The sequence below is a fragment of the Melanotaenia boesemani genome, chromosome 4 (genome assembly GCF_017639745.1).
Source record: "Melanotaenia boesemani isolate fMelBoe1 chromosome 4, fMelBoe1.pri, whole genome shotgun sequence".
Classification (NCBI taxonomy): Eukaryota; Metazoa; Chordata; class Actinopteri; order Atheriniformes; family Melanotaeniidae; genus Melanotaenia; species Melanotaenia boesemani.
The window spans coordinates 15,886,972-15,912,257 of NC_055685.1; the positions used below are offsets into that span (position 1 = coordinate 15,886,972).

The window sequence follows — 25,286 nt, forward strand, 5'->3', positions numbered from 1 at the left end:
TTTGGTATATCTGGTTTCCACAATCAGCATACAGACCAAGGCCCCACTGTTTCTGAGATGCACTGTGTACAGTTTCCCAAACTACAGCACCTTTCAGCAGTGTTGTGCCTTAAGAACATAAACTCACTGGGACAATGTGAGGAGTCCAGTATGAATATTATCATTAGAGTATGAATATTACAGCCATGGTATCTTTCTGTGGAGGCAGAAAGGAGACATATGGGGAACATTCACATGTTAAAACGACTTAATTCAACCTGTGTGCATAAGCTGTACCCCATACACAACATCTTAATTATTCTATACATAAAAGCAAGTTCAGGTCCAACACATGCAGGCCAAACAGACCGGCTAAAGTCCCCATTGCTCTGACAAGCTGTCGACTGACCACCGCGAACGATGTGACAGTAAACACCGGCACGTTCAGCGATAAAACAAACATCGATCCTCATATCTGCACTGCACATGGATCAATCACAAGCAGTGTATCGTGTGGGTGTGGACGAGCGGCATCACCAAACTGATATCACAGCAATGAAAGCCACCGTAATGACAAATGCACACACAGGCCGTGAGTCAGGTTAATTCGCACCGATGCTGAAAGCAGCTGATGGGCCCTCCCCCCCGAGTAAGAAAGGGCGACAACCTGGCATGTACCCGTTTTTCTCCAGTTTCCACAGCGGCTCTGGCTCATTGCTGGACTGGACTCCCGACGTCGCATGTAAAACCGTTGCACAGGAGCAGCAGTGGCGTCAATGAAGCTACAGTGACAGATATGCACGGCAAATACACGCGCACGCACAGGCACGAATAAGATCGAAGGAGGGAGTTTAAAAAAAAAGAAAGAAACATGCATCTCACCTCGCAATCTTCCCATTTTTTTTTTCGCTCCAATCAAGGACCCGCTCCGGCTTCAGTGACGTCACGCAGCCCCTCTCTGCAGCAGGCCTGCAGAGGAGGACCAGACCGGAGCAGGGAGGAGAGACAGAGAGGAGGGAGGAGAGACAGAAAGGAGGGAGAAGCAGATTCATTAAAAACAAGACCTCTGCTGATTAGAAGGAGGATATTGTACCTGAGCATGCTTAGGCTGTGGGTTTGGAGATGGATCGATTACACCCACAGACAAGCAGTTAAGACAATCTGGCCTTGCTTGGTCCTCAGGACCCACTGCCTTACATGACAAGTAAAAAGAAAAGCGGTTGAGAAACATCCTCCTTGTGTCAGATTTATCATATAGCATAGTCAATACAGAGTTCCAATCCAGTCCAACTTTATTTACCAAGCACTTTAAAACAACAACAGTGGACCAAAGGGAGTGTATCTGCCTTGTGTGTATACATGCATGTTTGTGCGTGCAACTGTATGAATGACTGACTTTATTTTTTTTAATTTTATGTAGTCTCTTTTGATCTGTGCAAAGGCTTGTTTTGTTTTTAATATGCATGAACTGATTTTTTACATAAAGCACTTTGTGTTGCCCCAGCATGAAAAGTGCTTTGTAAATAAAGTTTGATTTGATTTGATTCGAAAAATCCAAGAGTACATTTAGAAGATGTCCCCTGGTAAAAAAAAAAATAAATAAATAAAAATGCTAAGTGAAAACCCAACATGGGGAAGGAGGAAGGATAAACACCTACATGGCATGTATCACTGACAGACTGGAGAAGTGGTTTAGTCATGAAGCAGTATCAAGAAGTACTATAAGTAACTAGAGAAGGTTAGCCTCACTGATCATGGTGATACAGGAACAGGTACTGCGCACGAGAGCTATAGAGTACCACAACAGACAGGACCCCAGGTACAGGTCTCTGAGACAGTCCAGCACATATACAGGGTATAGGATAGATGGAGCACTAACATGGTGGCTAGAATAGTGTACAGCAGTGGTTCCCAATCCCCAAGGGGGTCCCCCAAAGAGCACAGGGGGTCCCTGAGGCTTTGAAGATTAGAGCTATTGTGTTAATAATGTCCACAAACTGTCGCTATTATAATGAATAAAAGTAAGGCTGCATGTTGTTCAATTAACTTTGGCTTTATGAAAGCACAGGGCTCAACCAGAATACATTATATATGGTGAGAATCTCACTTTTGAAAGCTTAAAACCAGCATGGTTTCGGCCCGGGTGAAGCAGGGGGTCCATGGAATTTTAGTATATGCATAAAAGAGATCCCCAAGGAAAAAAGGTTGGGAACCACTGGTGTACAGTAACATCCGTACTGAGTCTGGGCTGAAAATTCCAGAGTCAAGAGAGGAGATGTCCCCAAAGGACTGGAACTGGTTAAGAAGGTGATAGCTAACCAACCCAGTATTGTGATGGTCAACAAACTACAGAAGAAAGCAATAATGATCGGTCTAGATATGGACCTGAACAACTGCAACATGAAGATAAAGGAATTCAAGAAGCTGGAAAAATAAGGGCTGAGGAAGAAAGATGAAAACATGTGAGTGAATGCAACAGTGGTACCACACCAGTGGAAACTGAAGTACTGGGACCCATGAGTGGTTTTCAAAAGATTCCGGGAATACCATCAGAGATCTCCATCCAGAATAACACAGTTCTAAATACAGCTAAGATATGGCACAAAATCCTCAAGTTCCAAGAACCAATCTTTAAAGAAGCTGTGAAGAAAAGGGGTTTTGCATATTTGATGCATATACAACAACATCAACAACAAAAAGCAGAAGAAATGTAAACTGAATACAAAAAGACAAAGTGGCCACAAAAAGAATTAAAAGAAAAAAAAAGAAAGGTGCAAAATTACTACAACTTGGGGATCAGGGACATATCACCCTAAGAGCAGCAGCATCTACTATGCAGTTTGTTGACTGTAACTGGCTCGCAAATAAAGCAGCTTTAACTGATGGCAGAAGCTGATGTTTATCTGGTGTGTTTTGGTTGTATTTGATTCTCAGCAAAGAAAGACACAAAAAATTACGGGAAAAAAAACAGATATTTGCCCTAAAAGAGTTGAAAAGATAAAATGAAACATTATCAAATGGGATGTCATACATTTCACCACCAGAGTATGTTTTTTGTGGATGTCAATATGCTGCATGTGAGCAACACGATTTCAATGAGATGAGCCTCTATATTTACTCTGCCAGCAAATGTCAAGGAGTTGGTGCAACCAAACCTAATGTGGGCTTCAGTGCTGAGTAGAATGAATGAATCAGTGTTTATTCATGGATTTGCCCCAAGGTACCTTGTTTAAATATCTGTCCTTGGTATAGTCAATCAGCAAATGATAATCAAAGTGCCATCAGTCAGAACAAGTTGGCAAATGTCTTGCAACCTGCTAAATACTGTAATGCAGTTACAAGATCAAGAATAAAATTATGGTAAACATGCCCCAAAGTCAAGCTTTTGCGGTTTGTTATTTGCATTAAATAATGTTCACATAATTCATTTATCCAAATAGAATAAAGTATATTTTGTGAAATTATCCCAAAAAAACAATACAAAACAAAAAACTGGTTTGGTCATACTTACAAATGTTTACAGACATCACTTTGGGCTCAGGGAAACTCTGGTGACTCCTTTTAATGTTTTTCTGATGTTTAAGAAATTAATTGACTTAAAAAATTATTAAAATATATTTAAGTTAGCTGCACGATGGTGTGGTGGTTAGCACCGCAGCTTCACAGCAAGAAGGTGGCTGGCTTGAGCCTCGGCTGGGGGGAGGTTCGAACCTGGGGGACGGTGGCCTTTCTGTGTGGAGTTTGCAGGTTAATTGATGACTCTAAATTCTCCCTAGGAGTGAATGTGAGTGTGAATGGTTGTTTGTCTCCATCTGTGTTGGCCCTGCAATGGACTGGTGACCTGTCCAGGGTGTACCCTGCCTCTCACCTGTTAAAATGCTGGGATAGGCTCCAGCTTACCCTCAACCCATAGTGGAGTAAGCAGTCAAGATAATGAATGAATAAATAATGAAGTTAAGGGGATTAGGATATAAAATGAGCTGCTGTAGCCATATCTTTCATTTCTATCTGACATTATATCCTATGCTTATGGGTCCTGCTTGTGACCAAAAAAGTTAACATGCAATTTTATTTAAAAAAAATTAAATGGATTTATAGCCAATCTTTTTGTGTTTTAGGTTAAATTTCCATGTTCAAATGGAAACATTTGTTTTTTTGTTTTTTTTTTTATCAAAATAGGAAGTGTGTCTTTAAGAATAGCTGGAAAACAATGAAACTGGATTTAAGCAAAAAATATATATTTTTGTAATTAAGCTAACATAATGTTTTATTTATTTTTTTTACAGACTACTGGCTACTGTTTTATATTACATTAAAGACAAAAAATCACCTCTTTTTTTATTTTAAATCAGTTTTATAGAGTTTACTCTTTAATATAGCTATTTTCTCCAACTGTAATGATTTCTGCAGTAAACAGCCATGCATAAGTCAGCAGCACATCATTTATCTGTTTATGAGTTTTTAATATCTCTAATTTAGAGAACTCATGTTGAGCCTTATAACTCTAGCCACTTTACATGTGTGTTGTTATAACCTCAGCTTACAAAGGCAAATACAAATCAAAGCAGCTATTTTTATGTCTCGTACAAAGAAGGAAAACAACTCTGAGCTGTGACGCGTGTGACCAAAGCGGCAGCTGGCAGATACGAAACTGGATGATACTTTCTTCTCGTTAACTTACACTCTTGTAAAAAATGGCATTATATTCACACAATATTTTAGCAAGAATTTATAAAAGTGATGGTTAAAATTAAGGAAGGTGTTTAAACCTTAAATGCTCAAACAACTGATTCATATGCTTCAGCATGAAAGATTGTTAATCCCAACTTTAAGTTGAAATTCTGCACATACATAAAAAGACAATGTAGACTCTAGTCAAAAAAATCTTGTGCTGTGTTTGATTCTGTATTTGTGTGTGTGCATGAATTCATTTTCCTTATCTCTTTGACTCCAGTTTAATAAAGAAAAGTTTAATCCTCATGGGAAAAAAATGAAGAGGTAAAACATCCCTTCTGGGGCACATGATGCCCACAAGAAGGGGAAGACAAAAGGTGAGGCAAGTTCAAGGTGAGGCTGGTTCAGAAATTAATGGTGGTTAGTGAAATGTCCTGATAAAGATGACTGCAAAAAGCAAGATAAAGATGGAAATAACCATGTAAGAGCTTAAGCACCACTTCCTGGTCAAAGATAAGAAGTACATCATGTACATAGTGTCATCTGGAGAAAACATGACATTAAAACAGGTATAAAAAAATTATATTTTTAGGCATGTGTTTAGGGCTTTTTTAAAATTAGTTATTCATTTAAACTGACTATTTAAGCTGTCATAATTTTTCCTGAGACACTGAAACAATCCCACAAGCCTAAAGCTGTTTTCAATCATTAAATATCTTAATTAAACACAATCATTTGTAGAAAGAAGCTGTCACAGACAGAAAACTTATTTCATATTTCACCGTGCCAAAATAGTTTATAGTTGTCTATATATTTTTAATAAACATTGTAAAAGATGTGAGATCTGGGTATCAGAATGAAGAGAGGGATTCTGAGCTTTTTTGTCTCGTACTGTTTCCATTTAATTAATTTAGTTCTCTCAACTTTGATCATTCTGAGCAAGTATGTGGAACATTGAAGTGTCAAATAGGCCATATCTCAACACCCCCCTGCAGCTGTCAAATTTTTCATACCAAATGTTAACATTTCCTTCTGTTTTTTCTCACTAATCTTCACAGTAAACTAGTTAGGAGATCTAAGATTCAGTGTGGTGAGAACACGTTTAAGCTTGTTGCTGCAATAAATATAAATTAACTAATGTTGTTATTGGCTGGCAGTGTGCTAATATCACCAGAGAATTGTTTTCTCTCTGAAATTATTCTTTTTAAACACTGCATATAATTATCCTAAACATATACAAACACATTGCCTTGTATTTAACAAAGTCACAGGCAGCTCTGATGTTTAAATTTTCATCCACCAAGTAGGAAACTGTCTGGCTAGGGCTGTATTCATTTATTTTAACACACAGAAAAAACACCCACTTTCTTTAGTGACCCAAAGAATATGGAGTTTTGCAGCAGATGGTGTGTCTTGCACATTATGGAGTCACTCCAAGATTACATGAAGAGACTGCTTTTATTTTAAGAAGCCTAAATCCTCAGGCCAGTGAGATGTTAAACATACTAATACAACTTATCTCTGTGATGACTTGTAAAAAACCAATCACTGAATTTGCCTTTCCAGACATCTCATTTATTATTTTTATATCAGCAATAATCCACCAGCAGCTCGTTATATAAAACATAGCACTAATATTTCATGATAAAATAAAGATGTTTCTGGCTAGTGTAACAAAAGATCAAAGCTTTCTCAATAAGAACTAATCACCTCATTCCTTCTGTTAAATTTACTATTCAGCCAGAGGCAAATATATTAAGATAATTGTATGACAGGACAATCTCTATCTACTGAACCTTAATCATCTCCCCTCTTCTCTCAGAAATCAAAAGTCCTTGATTTTTTTTAAAGTTTCTAAAATGCATCTGATTGTGTTTTACATATTCAGTCATTTCTGACCTAAAAGGTGTCATTAAATTGTATTAATTTGAAAAATAACTAAGATAAAGCAATCTGACAAGTTTATTTTTGTTCCTGATTTAACTAATCAATATGGTTTATGCCAAAAAAAAAAAAAAAAAAAAAAACGCTGAGAATTCATTTGAAGCTGGTTTTGATGAAGCCTCTATTGCTGGTGCTACTCTCCATCTGCAGCAGTTAGCAGGAACTTTAAACTGATTTTTAAATTAATTATAAACTAGTTTCAGGTTTCAGGTTTCAGGTATGTTTTTTTTCCATCTAATTGTACTGTCAGCTATATAATTTTTTGCTTTTCATAGTAGCAGCCAAAAACCACAAGCTATATAATCTTTATAATAAAGAAAAAGTAAAAACCTAAACTTGTTACATCAATCTCTTACTCCTCTACGCCCTCTACATGCCACACTCATCCAGTCATGACAGGGAAAGACTGGCACACAAAAGCTTAAAAATGCTCTCCCTCGAGAGATTTTGATAGGATGAATATGATGCTGGGCCGTTTTCTCTCTCTCACGTCAAAAACCCTGGCAAATTTAGACCGAACACCTTTATCCATCCCCCCTTATTCATATGTATGGGACATGACTGACAAACTCATTGTTGGCTAATTACAGTGTGGTGAACCTTCATTGTCTTTAGATTGGTAGAGACTGAGACATGCTGTGCTTTGGCTTGCTGCACTAATGCGAACCTCTTCCATGTAGATATTATTAGTCACTGTTTGCTTAGCAACCACAGCACATGTCTGCCATTTTTTGTAGCATGAAAACGTTTTGCCTGGAGTGTTTTTTATTTTGGCTGTAAGAATAAAAAAAGATAAAAGAGAGGACGACTGACAGAATATTACTCATTACAAGGTACTAGCCATGTGATTATTTTTTAACTCATGTCAGTATTAGGTTTAAAATCTTTTATGGTCTCAGGGTGAGGTTATTTCAATTATCACACTCATTTGCTCTAACATTTTGTCTTTTTTTTAGCTTTTTTCTTTTTTTTTTTTTTTTTTTTGGTCTTCCTCTTTTTTCATCCACCAGAGGTCCCCAGCGTCTGTTTTCCTGTCATCAGCTTGCCATCATTTCACCTGCTCCCTGCTCCTAAATCAGCACACCTGCATCCACTTACCTGATTACCCTCAGTTGTCTGCTGTTCCGTCATCACCAGATCTCTTCCTCAAATACTCTGCTTTGCCGTGTAGTTTAGCGTTTAAGTTCCTGTTAGATCTGATAGTGTTGTTATTTTATGTACCATGCCTGTGCTACCTCTCTTTTGTGCCTGCTTATTTTGTCTGCATGGTTATTTTATTTGCCAAACCTGCCTTGTTTTTGTCTGCATTTGTTTCACATGTAACAAAATCAGTGAGACATTAAAAAAAAAAAAAAAAAAAAACTATCATCATCACATTAGAGGACCCAAAATTATATTTTAGAAATATATATTCTCAAAGAAAATTAAGCTCTCTTAATAGAACAGCCCATTTTAAGGCTAAATCTGCCACACTCAGTAAATGACCACTCTCTCAACTATCAAAAAGGGACAGAGGTCAGTTTAAACTGTGAACAGCAGGTGGCACCAGTAATATGTAGGGACAAACTGATATGGAACAGTTACCTCAAGAAATATGATTTTTCAGTCATCAGAGCAAGAGCTCATATCGAAAATGTCTGAATTTCTGTGTTAGGATTCAGTGCAACCTGATGCAAAAAAACATATTTGAGTCCTGAATGCAGAATGTTATGAATAGGGCACTTGAATATGTGTGCCATATCATTCAGCTGTAAATGTTGAGCAGATATTTTTACAAATCAGTGCACTCACTGTACTCAGAGACCACCCGCTGTGCAAAATGACAGCCCGTCTGGCTTCCTCAAAGCATGAAAATTCTTGCTACATCAGTAGGTCAAATGGGCTTTAGCTGTCTGTTAACACTCAGAGTAACACAATGGAATAACATACAAGCCTGCGGGAGCTCAGCCAATATCACTATATCACCTCACGTGTCGATTATGCTTATCAAGGGGATAAAAATGTGATGAAAACTGCAGGCTAACAGCTTTAGAGTCATTATCACATCCAACACACAAGAACGCAAGTCCACTTTGAGTGTGTTGTTTATTAACCATCAGTCCAGCTTTTAAAAATGAGCAATATGAGGCAAGCGGTGAGAATTTGGAAGTTGTTCTTACTTGAGGAGTTTTGCACAGGCACTCAAATATTTAACTAGCCCTCAAAAATTACAATGACCTTCTTCCTCTGCATTGTTGCACATTTTTAGCAACGTTTCAAGTAAATTCCAGGTTTTGTTCACAAGCAAAACAAAAATTAGAAAGAGATTTTGTCTTGGCACTAATTCAAATGCAAAATGCAAGCTAATGTGATCAAATAAAAAAGTCGCTATACTTGGCAGCTAATTCTACACATTTATTACAGAATATACAGAATATTACAGAATAACAGTCATATTTTTCCTGCAGGTTCTTTAATGTTGCAAAGCAAGTGCAATACAGAATTCTCTTTTTTACTTCAAGATACACAACTAATTTAGACTGGATATGCATATCAATAATTGTAAAACTGAAGAAACAGTGACAGGAGAAGCATTTGTGTTGCAGCTCTGCACTGCATGTGCTCATACAGCTGTTATTAAGAATTTCTGAATGAGAAGCAGTCTTGTGAACCGAAAATACATTATCATGGAAACACATTAGCAAACATGGAAATATGTGTGTCTTATAGCAAAAAACACAGTGACAATGATTATCCAGATCTCTGCATTCATAGCTTGAGCCATGGATGTTGCCATAGTAACACGAGTATGTCTTATCAAGTACAGCCCTTGTGATTTTTCACTGCAACTTATTTAGGCTTTTCACTATAGGTATGACAACAGGCTATTAGGAGTTGTTGCATTCATTTCCATGTTAATAGAGTTAACAGCCATTGTGTGTTAGCCTAACCTTTGATCTTGCCTAGTCAAATTGTTGTCAACTTATATTAAATTAGGCTAGTAATAGAGGCTGTAATGATGGTGTCTGTGATATCAAAACATTATTGCTGCACTTTAACGGTCAGATTTGTGATGCATGGTATTCAGAGGTGCTGAGGTTGGATGTTAATCTTTTATCAACATAATCAGAGTATGGCTCAGCATGCATTAAGCAGGTCTCTGTAGTTTTGCTCCTTAAAATATCCTATTAAAACATTAAAGACTCTAATTTCATCGAATTTTCATCAATTTCTGTGTAAACAAGATTGAAACTGATGGCTTGAGACCCAATGATGCCATCCTGGAGACACACAGAACTTTAATCTCTGCGATATTTTGCTTGCATAGTACAGCCACAAAGGGCAGATTTTATTTGAACTTGGAAGTCACTTTGTAGCTCCAACTCGTCACACACTTGCGCTTCTTTCCTTGTTGAAAATAATGAGGCTGTTTGATGTGGGATCACTATGGGCTGTAATGAGAGGAGTAGACTGTTCAGGACACATGAAAGCTCTTCAGTCCATTTGGACCATGAGCGGCCATTATGACATGGGACCGAGACACCGCGGAGGTGTTCTGACTTCATGAAGGGGTACATGATTTAATGATCGAGGCGACAGTTAAATCCGTCACCCTTTTAACATCTCATGGAAGGAGGGAGAAAATATTTTGGAGGTGTTAAACACAGGAAGACCTATAGCAGTCAAGGGCGTAGTGAATGGGTGACATGAACAGAAACAGATCACTTACAGCCACTGGATGAGATCATACATGTAGAGAATCTGCTACATAAATTAAAGCCCTTGATTGTGCCCAGCTCTACAACTGTTTAAGTGATTGTTCAACTCCAATCATACTTCTGTATTCGTTCATAATTGTAATTTCTTTAAGGACTATTCTTTTTTTTCTTTTTTTTTAAGTTTTTACAAGCTACAAATTGATGAGTGTATAAATTATCTGTCTCATCCAGCGCCAGGAAGCAACACATCTACCTGTCATGGTATCAGTCTCTTCCTCTTTTACAAGAAGCCACTGTCACTAATGCCAGAGGAGACACAAACACAGAAAGTGAATGAGTGGGAGGAAGCAGAAAGATGGTGATGGAAGGATCAGCATCTCTTCATTTATCTGCATGACGATAGAGGAAGAACCCCAGCTGAGATGGGGTTAATATTTCTCTAGCCTTGGTTCTGGGAGACTTTGTGATGTGTCATCTCAGTAGTAAGTCCTGGTGTCAAGAATACAGTTAATGGTTAGACACATCATCCTGCCATTTCCTAACAAAGGAAGGCCTGCCTCAGCCATGGAGTACTGTGGAGGACCACGGACCCTGTCACTATCTGTGTCCCCAATGATGGCAGTTCCTGACCAGTTAATGGTTAACAGACATGTGGATGCATCAGTCTTGAGGAGTGACAAGGAGTACAAACGCACAAATACACAGACGGCGGGAGCCTAGTGCTGATGCTGTAAACATATCTTGTTAACAGGAAGCAGACCCGATGCCGCAATAGCATTGAGTGACAGGATCCCAGATGACTAACAACAGCAGTGCCGTTTTTTTTCCCTTTTTCACTTTTTGTAACTGAGCATTTGTGCTGCGGATTCTTCAAAGCTTTCATTATAGTTATTATCTCTTTTAATTCCTAGTGGGAAACCTGAGTTAAGAAAAGTATTCATTGTAAAAGAAATTTTCAGCAAAATAGGCCAATCAGGTTAAAACATAAATTGATGATTGTACAGTGGAAATTATAAATCTAAATCTAAAACTGCTTCATTTCCAGTTTTATCTTGGCACAGACTCTACTCTCCAAAGCAACAAAGAGTGATCCAAAAACTACTAAATCGCTTTATTAACTCACATGGTGATTGCTTACAACACAAGTCAAGGGGATTTAGGGACTTGCAGTGAAAGAAAGTGTTTTGATTTTTAAATGTGTACTGCTGCTCTGACTCATCCATATGAAAGACTGCATTTAAAGTACTGAGAACCACAGGAGAGACAAAACACTTCTCTTTAGGTTTCCAACACCCCTCAGGAATGAGATCAGAAACAGCTCCTGTCTGATATATAGCCAACTCTTTAAGATTTGAGAAACATACAGTATTGTATACCCCCTTGTGTGACCCTAGCATAGCTTCTATACACTCAGACAGGGAAGAGCGCTACTCTTTGTGTGCTCTCCCCCTGAATGGTGAAAGTGACAGTCAATCACCGGTTAAAAGCCACCTTGCTGAGGAGGTAGTGAGCTGGCCATTATGCACTGCTGGGTGGAAAGCAGTGAGAAACAGGGAGGGGAGGAGGCTGCAAGATGCAACAGCCCTGCAAATCAGAGAGAAGCACAGAAACCTCTCCAGGGACTGAAGCACTTTAAAGAAAAAGATATATCTGCTAAATTTATATTATTATATTTCAGATACTGATGCATATTTCACATATAAATTTGACATAAAATGTGATCAATTATACATTTGAGACTCTTGTGAGCAGAAATAAAGACGCGGACATTTAAAGTAAAGTAAAAATGAAGTTTTTAGTTCAGTTAACATGTAAATCGGATGTGTCTTATGTGTTAAAAGACATATTGTGAGCACAGTCAGTCATCAGTGGTACACACTGGGAATTTCTGCATTGAATCCACTGAGCAGAAGTACAGTCTCAGTAATATAGGCCTGTGTAAGACAACACAGATGTTCTATGTAAAAGATTGGAGGAATGTAGTCGTGACCACATGCAGGATTGGAGTGTACAGCTCTTTTGCATGTAAATGTGAGGAACCAATGAAATGAGAAGCTGCAGTATAAGCTGAGGTCCAGGGACCACTTAGCTAGCAGGTGCTTGCTAATATCCACCAGTGAACTTTCAGTTATCCTTTATTTATCATTATAATTATTATTATGGCTTTTGTGTTTTAAAAAAATGCTGCCCCTTTAGAAAACATTAATAAACATAAGTACAAACACACATGTAAATGTAAAACAAAGTTAACCTAGCAACTAAATTGGCATCTGATTCTCCCGTGGCAGTTTACCTCAATACACATTACAACAAGGTACAGACAAAAAGTAAAGTGCAAAGCAGTCTTAGCAAATGTTAAATAAAGTGCATCATTTAACATGCAAAAGTTTAAGTGCAAATTTCAAGTGCACAAGGTTGTAGTGTAAAATGACTGGGCCAAGCAAGTGCCAAGTGAAGCAGCTAACAGTTGAAACTCAGCTCTGAGCCAAGCAAGCTACCACTATCACCCGCTAGCTCCTGGCTAATTTCTCTTTGCAGCTTGTATATCTTTTTATTTCATGGTTGATAGAGATAACTACATTACATTGAGTTATACTGTTTTTAACTTAAAGTAACAACTTATTACTGATATAAATGCCCGTTTATTCATTGAAAACTGTAAGTTTTGTGTCAAACAAAAATGCATAACTTCATGAATTGACAACATGACTTGCAGACATGCTTCCATACCTGTAAAGATTGGTCAAGGCTAAAAAGCTGAATGCCTAGTCTGAAGAGAGCTTTTCAACCATAGAAATGGATCGGAAACACTTCATACATAACAACACAGAAAATAACAGAATATCTATACAGGAGCTGAATTTCTCCTAACAAAATACAGTTAAATAACTTAAACACAGTCAGCATCTGATTTCCCTCTCCATTCATATGTCTGTGCAGAGTGAGCCTGCCGATTCTCAATTATTCTTTTCTTAAGGCTCCAATTCACAGCCAACAGAATTCAGATGGTATTAAAACAGTGACTGTGGCAGAGGAAGCTGCTGCTGCTGCTGCTGAAGTAGCTACATTTTGCATACATTTCATGGAGCTCCAAAGAGCCACGCTTGATTTTGCCGGTTAATTTAGATGCAGAAAACAGAGTAACTGGTGTTGTGTTTGTGTGCGCATATAAATTATTGCGCTGCTTGACTTGATAGAAGGGTCCACTAGTCAGCCCACTCACTTTATTCCATTCTACTAGCCTTTATGTCCCAAAGCCTCCATCCCAGCCTCTGATTCCATCTTGGCAATAACAGACACGTATACAAACGCACAGAAACGCAATACACACACACATACACACACAGGCCCTCAATCAGCTTCCCTCACTCACTTCCTTCTAAAACACACATGCACACAGTTTTCTTAGACTTTGACACGTTTCCTCTGCTTTTCTATGGGTGAGCCATCATTATCTAGAAAGAGTGCCAGTGTTTGGCCACAGTGCGCCTTCTTCCTAGTGTTGAACTGAGCAGCTGAGACATAGGCTGCTGGTGGTGACACGACTGTCAGGGACATGCCTCATTACAGCTGTTGCAAATGTCAAAGCACTAAAGTAATCACTCGCAGCTCTACAGGATGCATGGTCATATACAGTAGTAATTTATTCTATGGTAAGAGGGGTCAACAGTTGAAAGTATATAAAATTATAATAATACAGATAAATGGACTCTACATATTTTCTGTTTGAGAAAGGTTGCCAGATGGCTACATGCTAATGTGACAGCAAATATCTAGATATTTGCAACGAGTAATAGCATGGTAGACATTTTCATGCAAGCACAAACTTCCGTCAAAGTTGTTAGTGTCAGTCCAACAGGCTTTTAACTATGTTATACATATATATATATATATATATGTATATATACATACATTTATATGCACCTTAAGGTGATTTCCTTCACAAGTGTCTGGGTATTTGCAGTCTTCATATTTTCTTAAGGCAGAAGCAAGTTAGCAAGTTTGGTTTCTATCAGTGTGTGTGCATGTGTGTGATGTCACCACTGACATACAGTACAGTTTATTAGAACTTTTGTCAGTCATCGTGGTTAGAAGAAGCCATCTTTGCCACTATTTGATCAGGTTAAAGGTTATGCCATCATGTTAAACGCCATTACAAGCCACTGTCACAGCCATCTAATGTGCTGCACTGAAGTCGAAGTAGCATTATCATTGTTAATAAAGTCTCTGTTGTCCTGGAAAAAATTTAAATGATGGGGCTGTTCCTTTCTTTATTTAACAAAGTTTGACTGTTCTACAACCCTAATTCCAAAAAAAGCTGTGAAAAATTATTTACAAATCTCATAAAACCACATTTTATTCCTATATAACATAAACAATATATAAGATATTGCAGTTAAATTAAATGGTCTGTATATATATAGCACCTTACTATACCTGAAATGATACCCAAAGCACTCTACATTATACATCACATTCATCCATTCACACACACTGATGGCAGAAGCTGCCATGCAAGGCAATAACTACGACTGATCAGGAGCAATTTTGGGATCGATGTCTTGCGCAGGAACACCTTGACATGAGCTCTCTAGGCCAGGATCGAACCAGCAACCCTCGAGCTACAAAACGACCACTCTACCCATTGAGCTATGCTGCCCCTTTGGCTAACATTAGATAATTTTCAATTTGATGGCAGCAACATATCTCAAACAAAGTTGAAACAGGGACAATAAAAGGCTGGAAGAGTAACTGGCGCAAATAAAAAACAGCTACAGAGCATTTGGCAACCAACTGTGTTAACTGGCAACAGGTGAGTAACATGACTGGGAATAAAAGGAGCACATCAAAGAGGCAGAGACTCTCAGCTGCAAAAATGAACATAAGTTTATAAAATCTGCTACAAACTGCCTCTAAACGTTGTGAAACAATTTCATGAAAATTTTATCTAAGATTTTTTCTTTTTTAAATCCAACCAACTACTGTGTGTAATATTATCAAAAGATTTAGAGAATCCGGAGGAATCTCTCTGCGCATGGGTCAAGGCCATAGGTCAAAATTGGACACTTGTGATCTTTGGGCCCTGCATAGACATGATTCTCTACTGGAAATTACTGCAGTGGGGTGGAATTTCACACTTGCAAAACCGGTACAGCCATTAGTTTATGGTATTTTTCATCGATACCAATACCAATGCTGATACTTCTTGGCTCTTAACTGAAAATCACGATTGTACAGTGTTCATTAATATCTTCATTGTAAGAGCATTATGAAACATAAACTCAAGAACATCAGTGCTTCAAATAAATGTTTTTAAAACAATTATACTGATGAGTAAGTTAAACAAGATAAGATAAATAAATCTTTTAAAAATGATAAAATAATTCAATTACAGATTAATATAAGATTATTATTCTTTTTATAGATTTATTTGTCTATTGACAGCTTGATCTAACATTTTTTACCTGTCATGGTTGTATTGTGGTTGTGATTGATGATTTTATTGTCTTTGTTGTCTTGAATGTCCCTTGTATGTTGTACTGCACTGCAAACCAAATTTCCCCTTGAGGGACAATAAAGGACCTGAACTTAAACAAACTGAAGACATCTGATAGGTTACAATAATCATGTGACACAGAAGGAATACACTGTTGCTGGGCTTCACATGCAATTTTATTGTCTAAAACTCTCAATAGTGAAAAGAAATGGTATAATTTGTATCAACAGTATGGTGTCTCGATACTCAAAAAAGTACTGAATCTGATATTTTGACTGGCTAAAATCGAAGTATCGACTCCAGAGTATCAATATGCTCATCCCTATCCCACAGTCCACCTGAGGTCAGATTCAGCTCTCCAATGCATTCTTTCTCCCGCATGTTATTATCTTTTCCATGTTTAGGCCCCAGCATTAGCTTCTGGCTGGGACTCCCAAACCCACAGACAATGCTACAAAATAAATAAATAAAGAAACATCTACTTTTAAAATGTATTTTCTTACTTTTATTCACTCTTCAATAATTATTACATTTGTTTAGCACAAGAAAATTATTAACAAACATCTTTTCAGAACTGTATATTCCCAATGAATGATAAACTTTTCAACAAATTGTTGACAGATAAGAACAGAACAAAAGAAATCAAACCTCACTGTGCCTGGGCGTGACAGACAGAGAATACACTAGTGGGACACTAGAGTCTCCAGACAGAGGATGCATTTTGAGCAATCATGGCCATTTTTTTGTATCTCTGTAATGCCATACCTAATGTATGCTACATCATATTTTAGGATTTTAGTTGGCCATGAGTACTTAGGGTTTTGTTTTTTGTTTTTTTGTTTTTTTTTTTTCCAGCAGAGTCCTTCATGGCAGGGCTGTTGGTCTGTTCCTTTGGTCTATTTGTTGTCAAAAAGTCTACACAGATTATGACATCATCATACTGAATTTGCTGCTGAACGTTTTCTCTTTTTATCATTATTATAATTTTTTTTTTTTTCCTTAGCTTTCCTGTAATTTTCTGAGGCCCTCCTAGCACACCCTGGCGGCACCCCAGGAGGTCGCAGCCCTCACTTTGAAAACCACTGGGTTGGCTCGGGCAGGCTCTGTAACCGAGGAAACGGCGTTGTGGACAGGTCCTGGTGAAAAAAGAACAAACGGGTGGGTTCATGTATCACATTCCCAGTGGTTATTACTTTATTGCGGACGGCTGTGAGAAAATCAGGAAGGCTTCATAAAGTTAGCACGGCAAGCTTAAACAAGCAGCTACACCCCAAAAACCCGCAACCCTGACTGACGATGTTTCAAGCGATTTTACTTTACAGAAAGACAAACCTAAAGAGACCTATAACAAGCAGGTTTGATGATCTGATTGTTATATTTTCTTTTGATTGATGAGTGGCGAACAATCCACAAAAAACTCCCAAACGACGAGGGCCATGAGAAAAAAAAACGACGTAATTGTGTTCTTGTACCCTCGAGGTATGTAAGAAGCTTTAGTTGCCTACACCAGGGATCTCAAACTCTGGTCCCCCTGCTTGAACACATTTCCCTCAAATCAATGGATCAATGTGTAGAACTTGATAACAGGCTGTTGGATCCATTTCAGGTGCTTTGGAGCAGAGAAGCATCTAAAACCTGCAGACTCGTTAGGACTGGAGTTTGAGTCCATTACTTTACCAGTGCACCCAAATCAGGCAGAATTTTCCTACAGGCAGCCACGTTGTTGGAGGAGACATAACTATACAAATATTATTTTCTTTCTGTTCAGTAATGTACATCATTGGTGCATTGTTTAAAGCAATGATTATACTCAATTTAAGACATTTTTTTTTAAGTTACAGTGTTCTAAGGTGTCTTATACAACCCTGAAAAGTTTAGGAAAATTATTTAATATGTATCATATATATATTTTCTCATTCTCAAGTCCGGATTGTTTTGATTGCAACTAGAAAGTTGACAAGTTGGCAATTTATTAGTCGTTAAAAAGCAACACTGGCACTCATTTGGAGTTCTATAATTCTTTTCTTTTTAGCGCTCCCTCAGCTCCCAAGGGAAACATTTTTCTCCAACTATTAAACAACCCACTTATTACCAGCTGATTGTAACCAGTTGTTTGGCACTGGAAATATTGGGTACAATGAACCTTCTGGTAAAACAGTAACAAATATATGACTGTTGACTGTCACAATTTCTGTAGATTGTCACACTACACACACAGTGGTACAGTATTGCTGTAGCAGTATTGTAAGACCCCAAACCTGGAATGTTTCAAGGGCAGCTATAAATTTCCCGAGTAATTGAATTGCAGTGATGTTAATCATCTTGCTTCTGAACTTTCACCACTTGCCATTCACTCAAAGTGTAGCATGTGTACTACCCATGATGAACATATGTTGTGCAGGAGAAAAAGGTGGTAGTCTGAACTCCTCAACCTTAGAGCTGACTTGAAGCTCATGAAGGACCAAGGAGAACGTTTTTCTCTCAGCCTTGTGCTTCGCCTGATCAGAAATACAAAAGAAAAATTTTGGGGCAAGAGCATAGAAAAGAATTAGACACTTTAAAATGTTTGCATAACGAGTACCTTCTCGCTGCAATGGTTCTCCTCTTTTTAATCACCTGCACTCTCCAGACCACCTACACCCTTCTTCATGATCAGATACCGGACCAACGGGCTGATTTATGATCCGAGGAATTAATCTGCTAAGCCTGATTGCCATTACCGCCATGCGATTATGCACCTTGATTACCGAGCCCACCCCAAGGACCATGACGTGCCCTGGTGCACATTTCAAAGGTGCGCATAAAATTATGTGGTGATTACCCTACAATAGATCAATCCACATACGAATGAGACTGTGTGGCTATACAGACTGTCTCAAGTAGGACTGTGATTATTAATAGGTACTTAAGGTGACCTGATATCTGAAGCTTGAAGCACTAAAACTGCCTATGATCTTTCATATAAGCAAATAAATTCATTTTCTTACATTCTGAAAGTCATTATTGGATTATTGTTGTAGAGGGAGAATTGTTTGGAGTTCAAGCATGCATAAAAGGGATGTTGGGCACTTCACAGGCAACTGGAGCTGTACTTGTCCCTCTTGAGGGAGTCTCCAAACATTTAACAGCAACACAGTTGTTGATACTGAGGAGGTTATTAGCCTGTCTCATACAGTATAAAATGGCTGGAGATCAGTTTTGTGAAGTATATCATGCAAAAGAAAAAAAAACAACTATTTTTTATGCCAGTCAGAAGCAAAAGCTCTTGCTTATTATTACTGAGCATGTAAGTAGATTCTGCAGTGACATATATGAAGAATTTAGGCCCATAAAATCCCTCATTGTCATTTTTAACATAGTAAAAAATTTCATTTTGAGCATAAGTACTCATTTGGTGTTGCAGATAAATAGTCTAATTGATTTATCCAGATGTGATCCTTAACAAATATCAATTGGATCAGAGAGTACAGACGTGAATTGACTCTTCATGGTTGGTTACATATAGAAACTGTTAGTCATACAGACAGACTACTTTAAATAAACAGTCCAATGTAACAGTTCTAATGTTAACATATTTGCATTAGTAATGCCCTGGCAAAGATTTAATGGACTTGATATGCCACCATTCACAGTGATCCCTGCTCTTAGAAAGCATGGTTCTCAGTGCCCGCCCTGCACAATTACTTAATGGCTTCAGCTATTTTGCATATCTACAGGAGCAACAAAAAACATAAATGTCATGCAGTAGGAAAAAAAGATTTATGTCTTTTGTCTCCATCAAGGCTTCTGTTGGGAAGGTTTCCAACATGATAAACATATTCAGTAAACACAACACTGTTGAAAGCATATTCCCATGATTGTAGATACATTAAGGACCATTTACTGTATGCAAATGTGAATTTGAGCTTACAAATCCACAACTGCAGAAATTCCATCAGTAGCCAGAGTTCAATAACTCTTCAGTCTTCAAGTGTGTGGATAATGGTCACTGTGCCTGCACATCACTGCAATTCAAAATCTCATCCACCTAGTGCTGGACAATGTTTGCCACTAAAATAATATAGATAAGGTAGCGTGTATTGATGATGGTAGGGCTCTGTGCTATTGAAAGAGATTATGAGTGATAGATTGGAGAGGATGGGTACATACTATTCACAGTGCTCCATGTGGCAGCTTGCATTTTCACACTGGTACAGTATGTTTGTCAGCTACAGACAACGCAGGCACTTACGCACTGCTGTGGGCAAGCAATGTTGTTCTGCCAGCCCACTGCGTCATGGACACATGCATGTCCTACGTATCACAGCAGAGTCCCTCTTATACATGACTGCATGACTTGCAGTGACAGAATTTAAGATCATGCCATTGTTAAAAAAAAAAGTCCAAAAAGTGCAACATAGGACCCCACTTTAAGTCAAAAAGTTTAAAAACGGTTATATTCGCATAACTCGATGTTACTTACACAATGTTAAAATTATTTCTATAACACTGAATGAAAATGCAATGCAGTTTTCTTGTGTTTTCTGTTAAGTGATATGTAGTAGACAAAAAGCTTTAACCTCCAGGAAAAGAAGCAAGAGTTCACACTGATTTTTTTTTCTTTTTTTTCTGTAGTTTTTTTTTTTTTAGTCTAGTAAAAAGGTTTGAAAGCACGGAGATCATTAACTGCATTTACAAGGGTACACTACAAGGGCAGCTTTGACAGGAGGAGACTTCAGTTTCAAGATCCTTTAAAGTGGAAAAAAAGTGATTCATGTTCAGTAAATGGAAATTAAAATCTTTTTGTACTAAAAATTGGACCACTGGAGGAACAAAGGAATGAATAAACTGAGAGGGTCAGATTATCATCACCATGGTGTGTAAGATATTGCCTTGTTTAAACAGATAACCATTTCACCCGTGGTGTGCATCTCGATGTTCAGCTCATGAGAAAAGTCTTAAAGGAATACACTTTAATGCATTTTAGCCTTGTGAGTCACAGACAGGATTGTGATGGCTAATGTAACGGCGACAGTGCAGTGCCACAGGTGGCCTGTTATAATGTGTATTTTGGGAATTGACACACTCATCTCGGCACTTGGGGGGGGGGGGGGGGGGGGGGGGGGGGGGGGTCTCAGTCTTGTGTAATACAGACTGGACAAAGCCAGAAAAGGAAAATGACCACTTTGATCATTGCAAACCATACACAAGAAACTTGCAGCTTTCAGAAAATGTTTATTTTATTCATAAACTTTTCATAAAAATAACAACATCAATATTAATTTAAAGTATTGTAGAAACTGTCTATGTACAAAATCTTTACTTGAACAGTTAATATAACTTAAGGCAAGTTAAATACTTTTTTTCTCCTTTTTTGTGTAATACCCTGTTGGTGATAATGTCACCAAACTCAACATTCGTATTCTTGTTGGTTTTTTTTGTGTGTGTTTTGTTTTGGTTTTTTTTTTTTCTTTTTTCGTTTTTTCCTAAAGTGAACATTTCTACCTCCAGCAAAAGATACCAGAAGTCAAAACTCTTTCATCTCCAAGGTAAAGTTTACAGAAACTCGCAGCAATGTGTGCTACCTGATTACTTAAAAGCAATGTTTAAATGATTTGCTAGTATTTCTAGCTCAGTTTAACATACTTCTGTACAAACTGTAAAACAACTTTTGTTGAAAATCTGTACCACAACAAGAGTACATTTCCTTTTTAAATCTAGATCTACAATTCAATGAAACAATTCTCATCATACCAGCAATGGGATGACTTACGAAAATGCTTCCAATATCAAATTGTCACATTTAAAATATTGTGTTTTTTACTAAACAGTAGCCCTCAAAAAACCAAGACATTATTTATGGTTGAGAATACATTTCACCTTAGAAAGGACATCAGAATATCACCATTGTAAAATATACAGTTATCTATAAAAATACAAAGAAGTACAGTAATACAAATATATTTATTTCCCATTTATGATATACCTTTCACAACTGTAATAATTCAAACAATTGTAACACAACACAAAGACCAATGACAAAAAACACTGACAGCAAAATGATAAGAAGATAAACAAACACTAAACTGATCAAAGATGGGCAGCTTCATGGTCAAAGCCATAAATATGTTAGCCTACATTCGTGTAAAAAAGAAAAAGAAAAAAGACCTTCACTGTGAAGCAAAGGAGAACCTTGACAGTGGTTGATTTTCCAGTTAAAGGAAGAAAAAAAACTGACATAAACATGCATTTTAAGAAACATAGTCCAAACCATTGCTCTAAGATTGCTAAAAGCAGAAAATAAGAATCTTAAATGGAGATAATAATAATCTTTAAGTGCAATCCATTCATGCTCAGAGGCGAATGGAGGTCGGAACTGTCCAAATAAAGTGGTGCTGAACAGCAGTCATGCAATGCGGAGAGGGGTTAGGCTCCACTCAAAGTAACAGCATCAAGTCACTGTTGAGCTCTTTGCCGACTTTTACAACTTATGCGTGGTTGCATAAAGTCAGCGGCAACAGGCAATAAGGTAAAAGCAGTCCTCTTTTCCGCTCTCATCTTATAAACTCTTACACTCGCCTAACCTTTTTTTAAGTTAGGCATTGGCTTGCCAGGCAAAACCAACCCAGACATTAACTTGTGTTCAGCTGGCTTATCTTCCAAGACGGAAAGATCCCAATAGGCCCTTATACGTGTATGGACACACAGCTGCGCCTTCATATCCCCTCGGGGAGAGTGAATGGCCATGTGCTGGTGGTCACCTGTGGCTTAATTTCCATTTTCTCCTTTTGTTTCAAATGCACGCGTCCATGCCGTTTTCTCTCATCACTGCGGGCGAACCGTTTGCCGCACACGTCGCAAGAGAACGGCTTCTCCCCCGTGTGAGTCCTGGTATGGGTGGTAAGGTGGTCGCTACGGCTGAAGCTGCGCAAACAGATGCGGCACTGGAAAGGTTTGTGGCCCGTGTGGATGCGAATGTGTCGGTTGAGCTCGTCCGAGCGCGAGAAGCGCCGGTCGCAGCTCTCCATGGGGCAGGTGAAGGGTTTTTCTTTGGCTGGGCCGTGAGAGGTAGCGGGGCTCTTTCTGGCTCTGGGGGGCTTCGTCGCGCGGTTGCTGTAACTTTGTGGAAAAGAATCAGGCAACAAGGAAGAATACAGGATGGAGTCTATGGTGCTCGGTAAAGCTGGTGATGTGTATAAAGTATCGCACTGATTAGATGGCTGTGGGGGCTCAGGGAAGGGTTTCATGTTAGAGAGGCCCACCGGCGGTGCTTGGAGGTAATTGTTGTACAGGGGACTAGAGTAGCTCTGAGAACAGGTGTCAGAGAAACATGGTTCCTGCTTGATCCCCCCTTCCACTTTAAATTCCATCTCTGCGCTGGGACAAATTGGTGGGAATGTGTCTAAAAGGTCCTTTACATCCATCTGCTGGTCAGGGGGGAAATCACTTGACATCGGGAAGGTTTCTGTCTGGAAACTCGTCTCCAAACAGTCTGACTTATTGAATGTCCCCCACTCATAGCAGCTGCTTTCAAACTCATTCTTGACCACAACAGGAAAAGAAGCGGCCTCTGACTTTGGTTCAGCCTTTTTCTGGTTTGGAGCTCCTGAGGAGCCAAAGTTGAGGTTGGAAGTGGAGGGGTCTTGGGCCTGGCTACCAGCTTGATCCTCCGTATACCCCGGGCAGGTCTGATCCGGAGAATACACTGGAGGATTAGTTCCTGGGCAGGTGTACGATTGCCTCTTGACAACAGAGTCTCCAAAATTCCCATTACTGCTCTCCAGGGGCGCGGGTGATGGATAAATTTCCCGACTGTTGCCATTCTGTTGCACTTCTGAAAGTGGAACTGTAGATATGCCCACGATCTCAGTTATCATATTGAGGAGTGTTTCGGTGCTGCACGGCGCTCCCTGAGATGCCTCAACATAGAAACTGCCGGAGTAGGCGAGCGAGGAGGGGGTGTAGGTTTCTTTTGGACACTCGCAGGGGTTAAAGGCAAATTCTGAGTTGGAAGCCTCGGTTTTGAGGGTTGCAGGAGTTCCTTCTGTCAAATTAGAAAAGGGGAGAGAACTTTGTCACCGTGAGTGGCAAAAAATAAAATAAAAAACAGTTCAATATAAACGACGGAGAGGCGGGGGGGGGGGACACATCTGCGTTACATAAACATGCGAATTTTGGTTTTGTGATGCCTTAATTTAAAACCTAACTGCGCAGAAAGTGTCATCTCTCTCCTGCAATGTTCGCATATGAAATATTTATACTGTCATGCATGCAGATGAATCGACTGTGCAAACATGCCAACTCACCGTGGCCAAACTGGGCAGGTACCCCCCGCTCCGCTTCGATATACACCTCCTGGTTATCTTTTCGCACATTGTTTTCCATTCCCAATGAAGAACTGTTGCAATTCTCAAATTGTGGGTAAAAAGAATCTTTCGCATTCAAATCCATATTATTCAACATAATGATGCACTTAGAAGTCCGTCACTCTCAAGGAAAAAAAGGAGAAGGGGTAAACAAATTATGCAGATGATCGTTTTCTAGTGATGGTTTTCAACAAATTATCCAAAATGGTCTTTGCCAAAATGAGAAGTAAAAAAAAAGCAAATAAAGGTATTCCTTTTCGTCTCTGCTCCTCGGTAGGTATTTGCTTGCTGTGGATTTCACATGAGCCACTTCCCCTTTCTCTCCTTATATACACTTTGGCAGCTCCCTCGGCCCTCCTCCCCATTCATCAGCTCCAGTGAGAGGATTCCCCGCTGCGTGTAAACTTCATGCCCATATATGGACAGAGGATGTGACGGCGCCCCCTTCCCCCGCCCCCTCCCAAAACATCCTCCTTCCTCTCATACAGGAGAGTCGGATCCTGACGTTGCAACAAGTGCCGACCAGAATTGGTTGGTATTTCTTTCTATATTCAAGAAGAGTCAGTTCAATTCAAATAGAATTAAAAGAGGGAAGTTGCCATTGTTGATACCATCTCCAACAGTCTACCACTCAAAATGTCACATTTAACAGCGTGGCCATCTCCACGCGCACGTTATGCGGGAACAGCGCTGCTTGACCAACGTTATTTTAAGTAGAAGGAAATGTAATGAGCAATGCGAATGTCCTGCATTTTTAGCCACTTCACAAAACATTTTATCCTGCTTTGTTTAATCTAAATTGAAGGAAATCTATAGTTTGACAAGTTTTCCAAATCATGACAACAAAGCCTTAAAGTTGTGCAATATTTAGACCAGCATGCCATTAAACAGATGTAAAATCCAATAATTTACAGATTAAACATTGAGACATCTCAGAGAACTAAGTACTGCATGCCTTATAAGAATATCTTGGTTGGGGCAACACCTGTGCAGAAATGTTAAATCAGAAAGCATTTCATAGCCTAATGTACAATACAAGGAAAGCAAAGACTAATTAAAGCTAAAACAAAGAAGTGAAAACTTTAAAAAAAACTATTCTAATAAAACTTGAAGCTACTCTAATATGTTGTCTTGTGTTAAAGTATCTTC

At 38.7% G+C, this 25,286-nt stretch overlaps 2 protein-coding genes across 3 annotated transcripts in view; both read right to left on the reverse strand.

Annotated features, from left to right (window-relative positions):
- fbxo41 (F-box protein 41) overlaps positions 1-953 on the reverse strand; it is a 51,458-nt gene extending 50,505 nt beyond the window's left edge. Inside the window, exon 1 of one of the 2 annotated variants that reach the window (XM_041984090.1) lies at positions 862-953. The gene's annotated coding sequence lies outside the window, so the exon portion shown is untranslated. Of the gene's footprint in view, positions 1-646; positions 812-861 lie in introns of those variants that run through there. The other variant, XM_041984089.1, reaches the window with a different exon arrangement.
- A 20,304-nt stretch (positions 954-21,257) lies between these two features.
- On the reverse strand, positions 21,258-24,419 carry LOC121637725 (early growth response protein 1-B). The gene is made up of 2 exons (XM_041981957.1): positions 24,078-24,419; positions 21,258-23,815 (listed from the first exon to the last, which is right to left on the reverse strand). The coding sequence occupies exons 1-2, from the start codon at positions 24,232-24,234 to the stop codon at positions 22,488-22,490; spliced, it is 1,485 nt and encodes a 494-aa protein (XP_041837891.1). The 5' UTR covers positions 24,235-24,419; the 3' UTR covers positions 21,258-22,487.
- Between the last annotated feature and the right edge of the window lie 867 nt (positions 24,420-25,286).

Coding starts and splice junctions, on each gene's coding strand:
- LOC121637725 (XM_041981957.1), bottom strand. CDS start 24,234: ATGTTGAATAATATGGATTTGAATGCGAAAGATTCTTTTTACCCACAA. Junction 23,816..24,077: donor ACCTGCCCAGTTTGGCCACG/GTGAGTTGGCAT, acceptor CTAATTTGACAG/AAGGAACTCCTGCAACCCTC.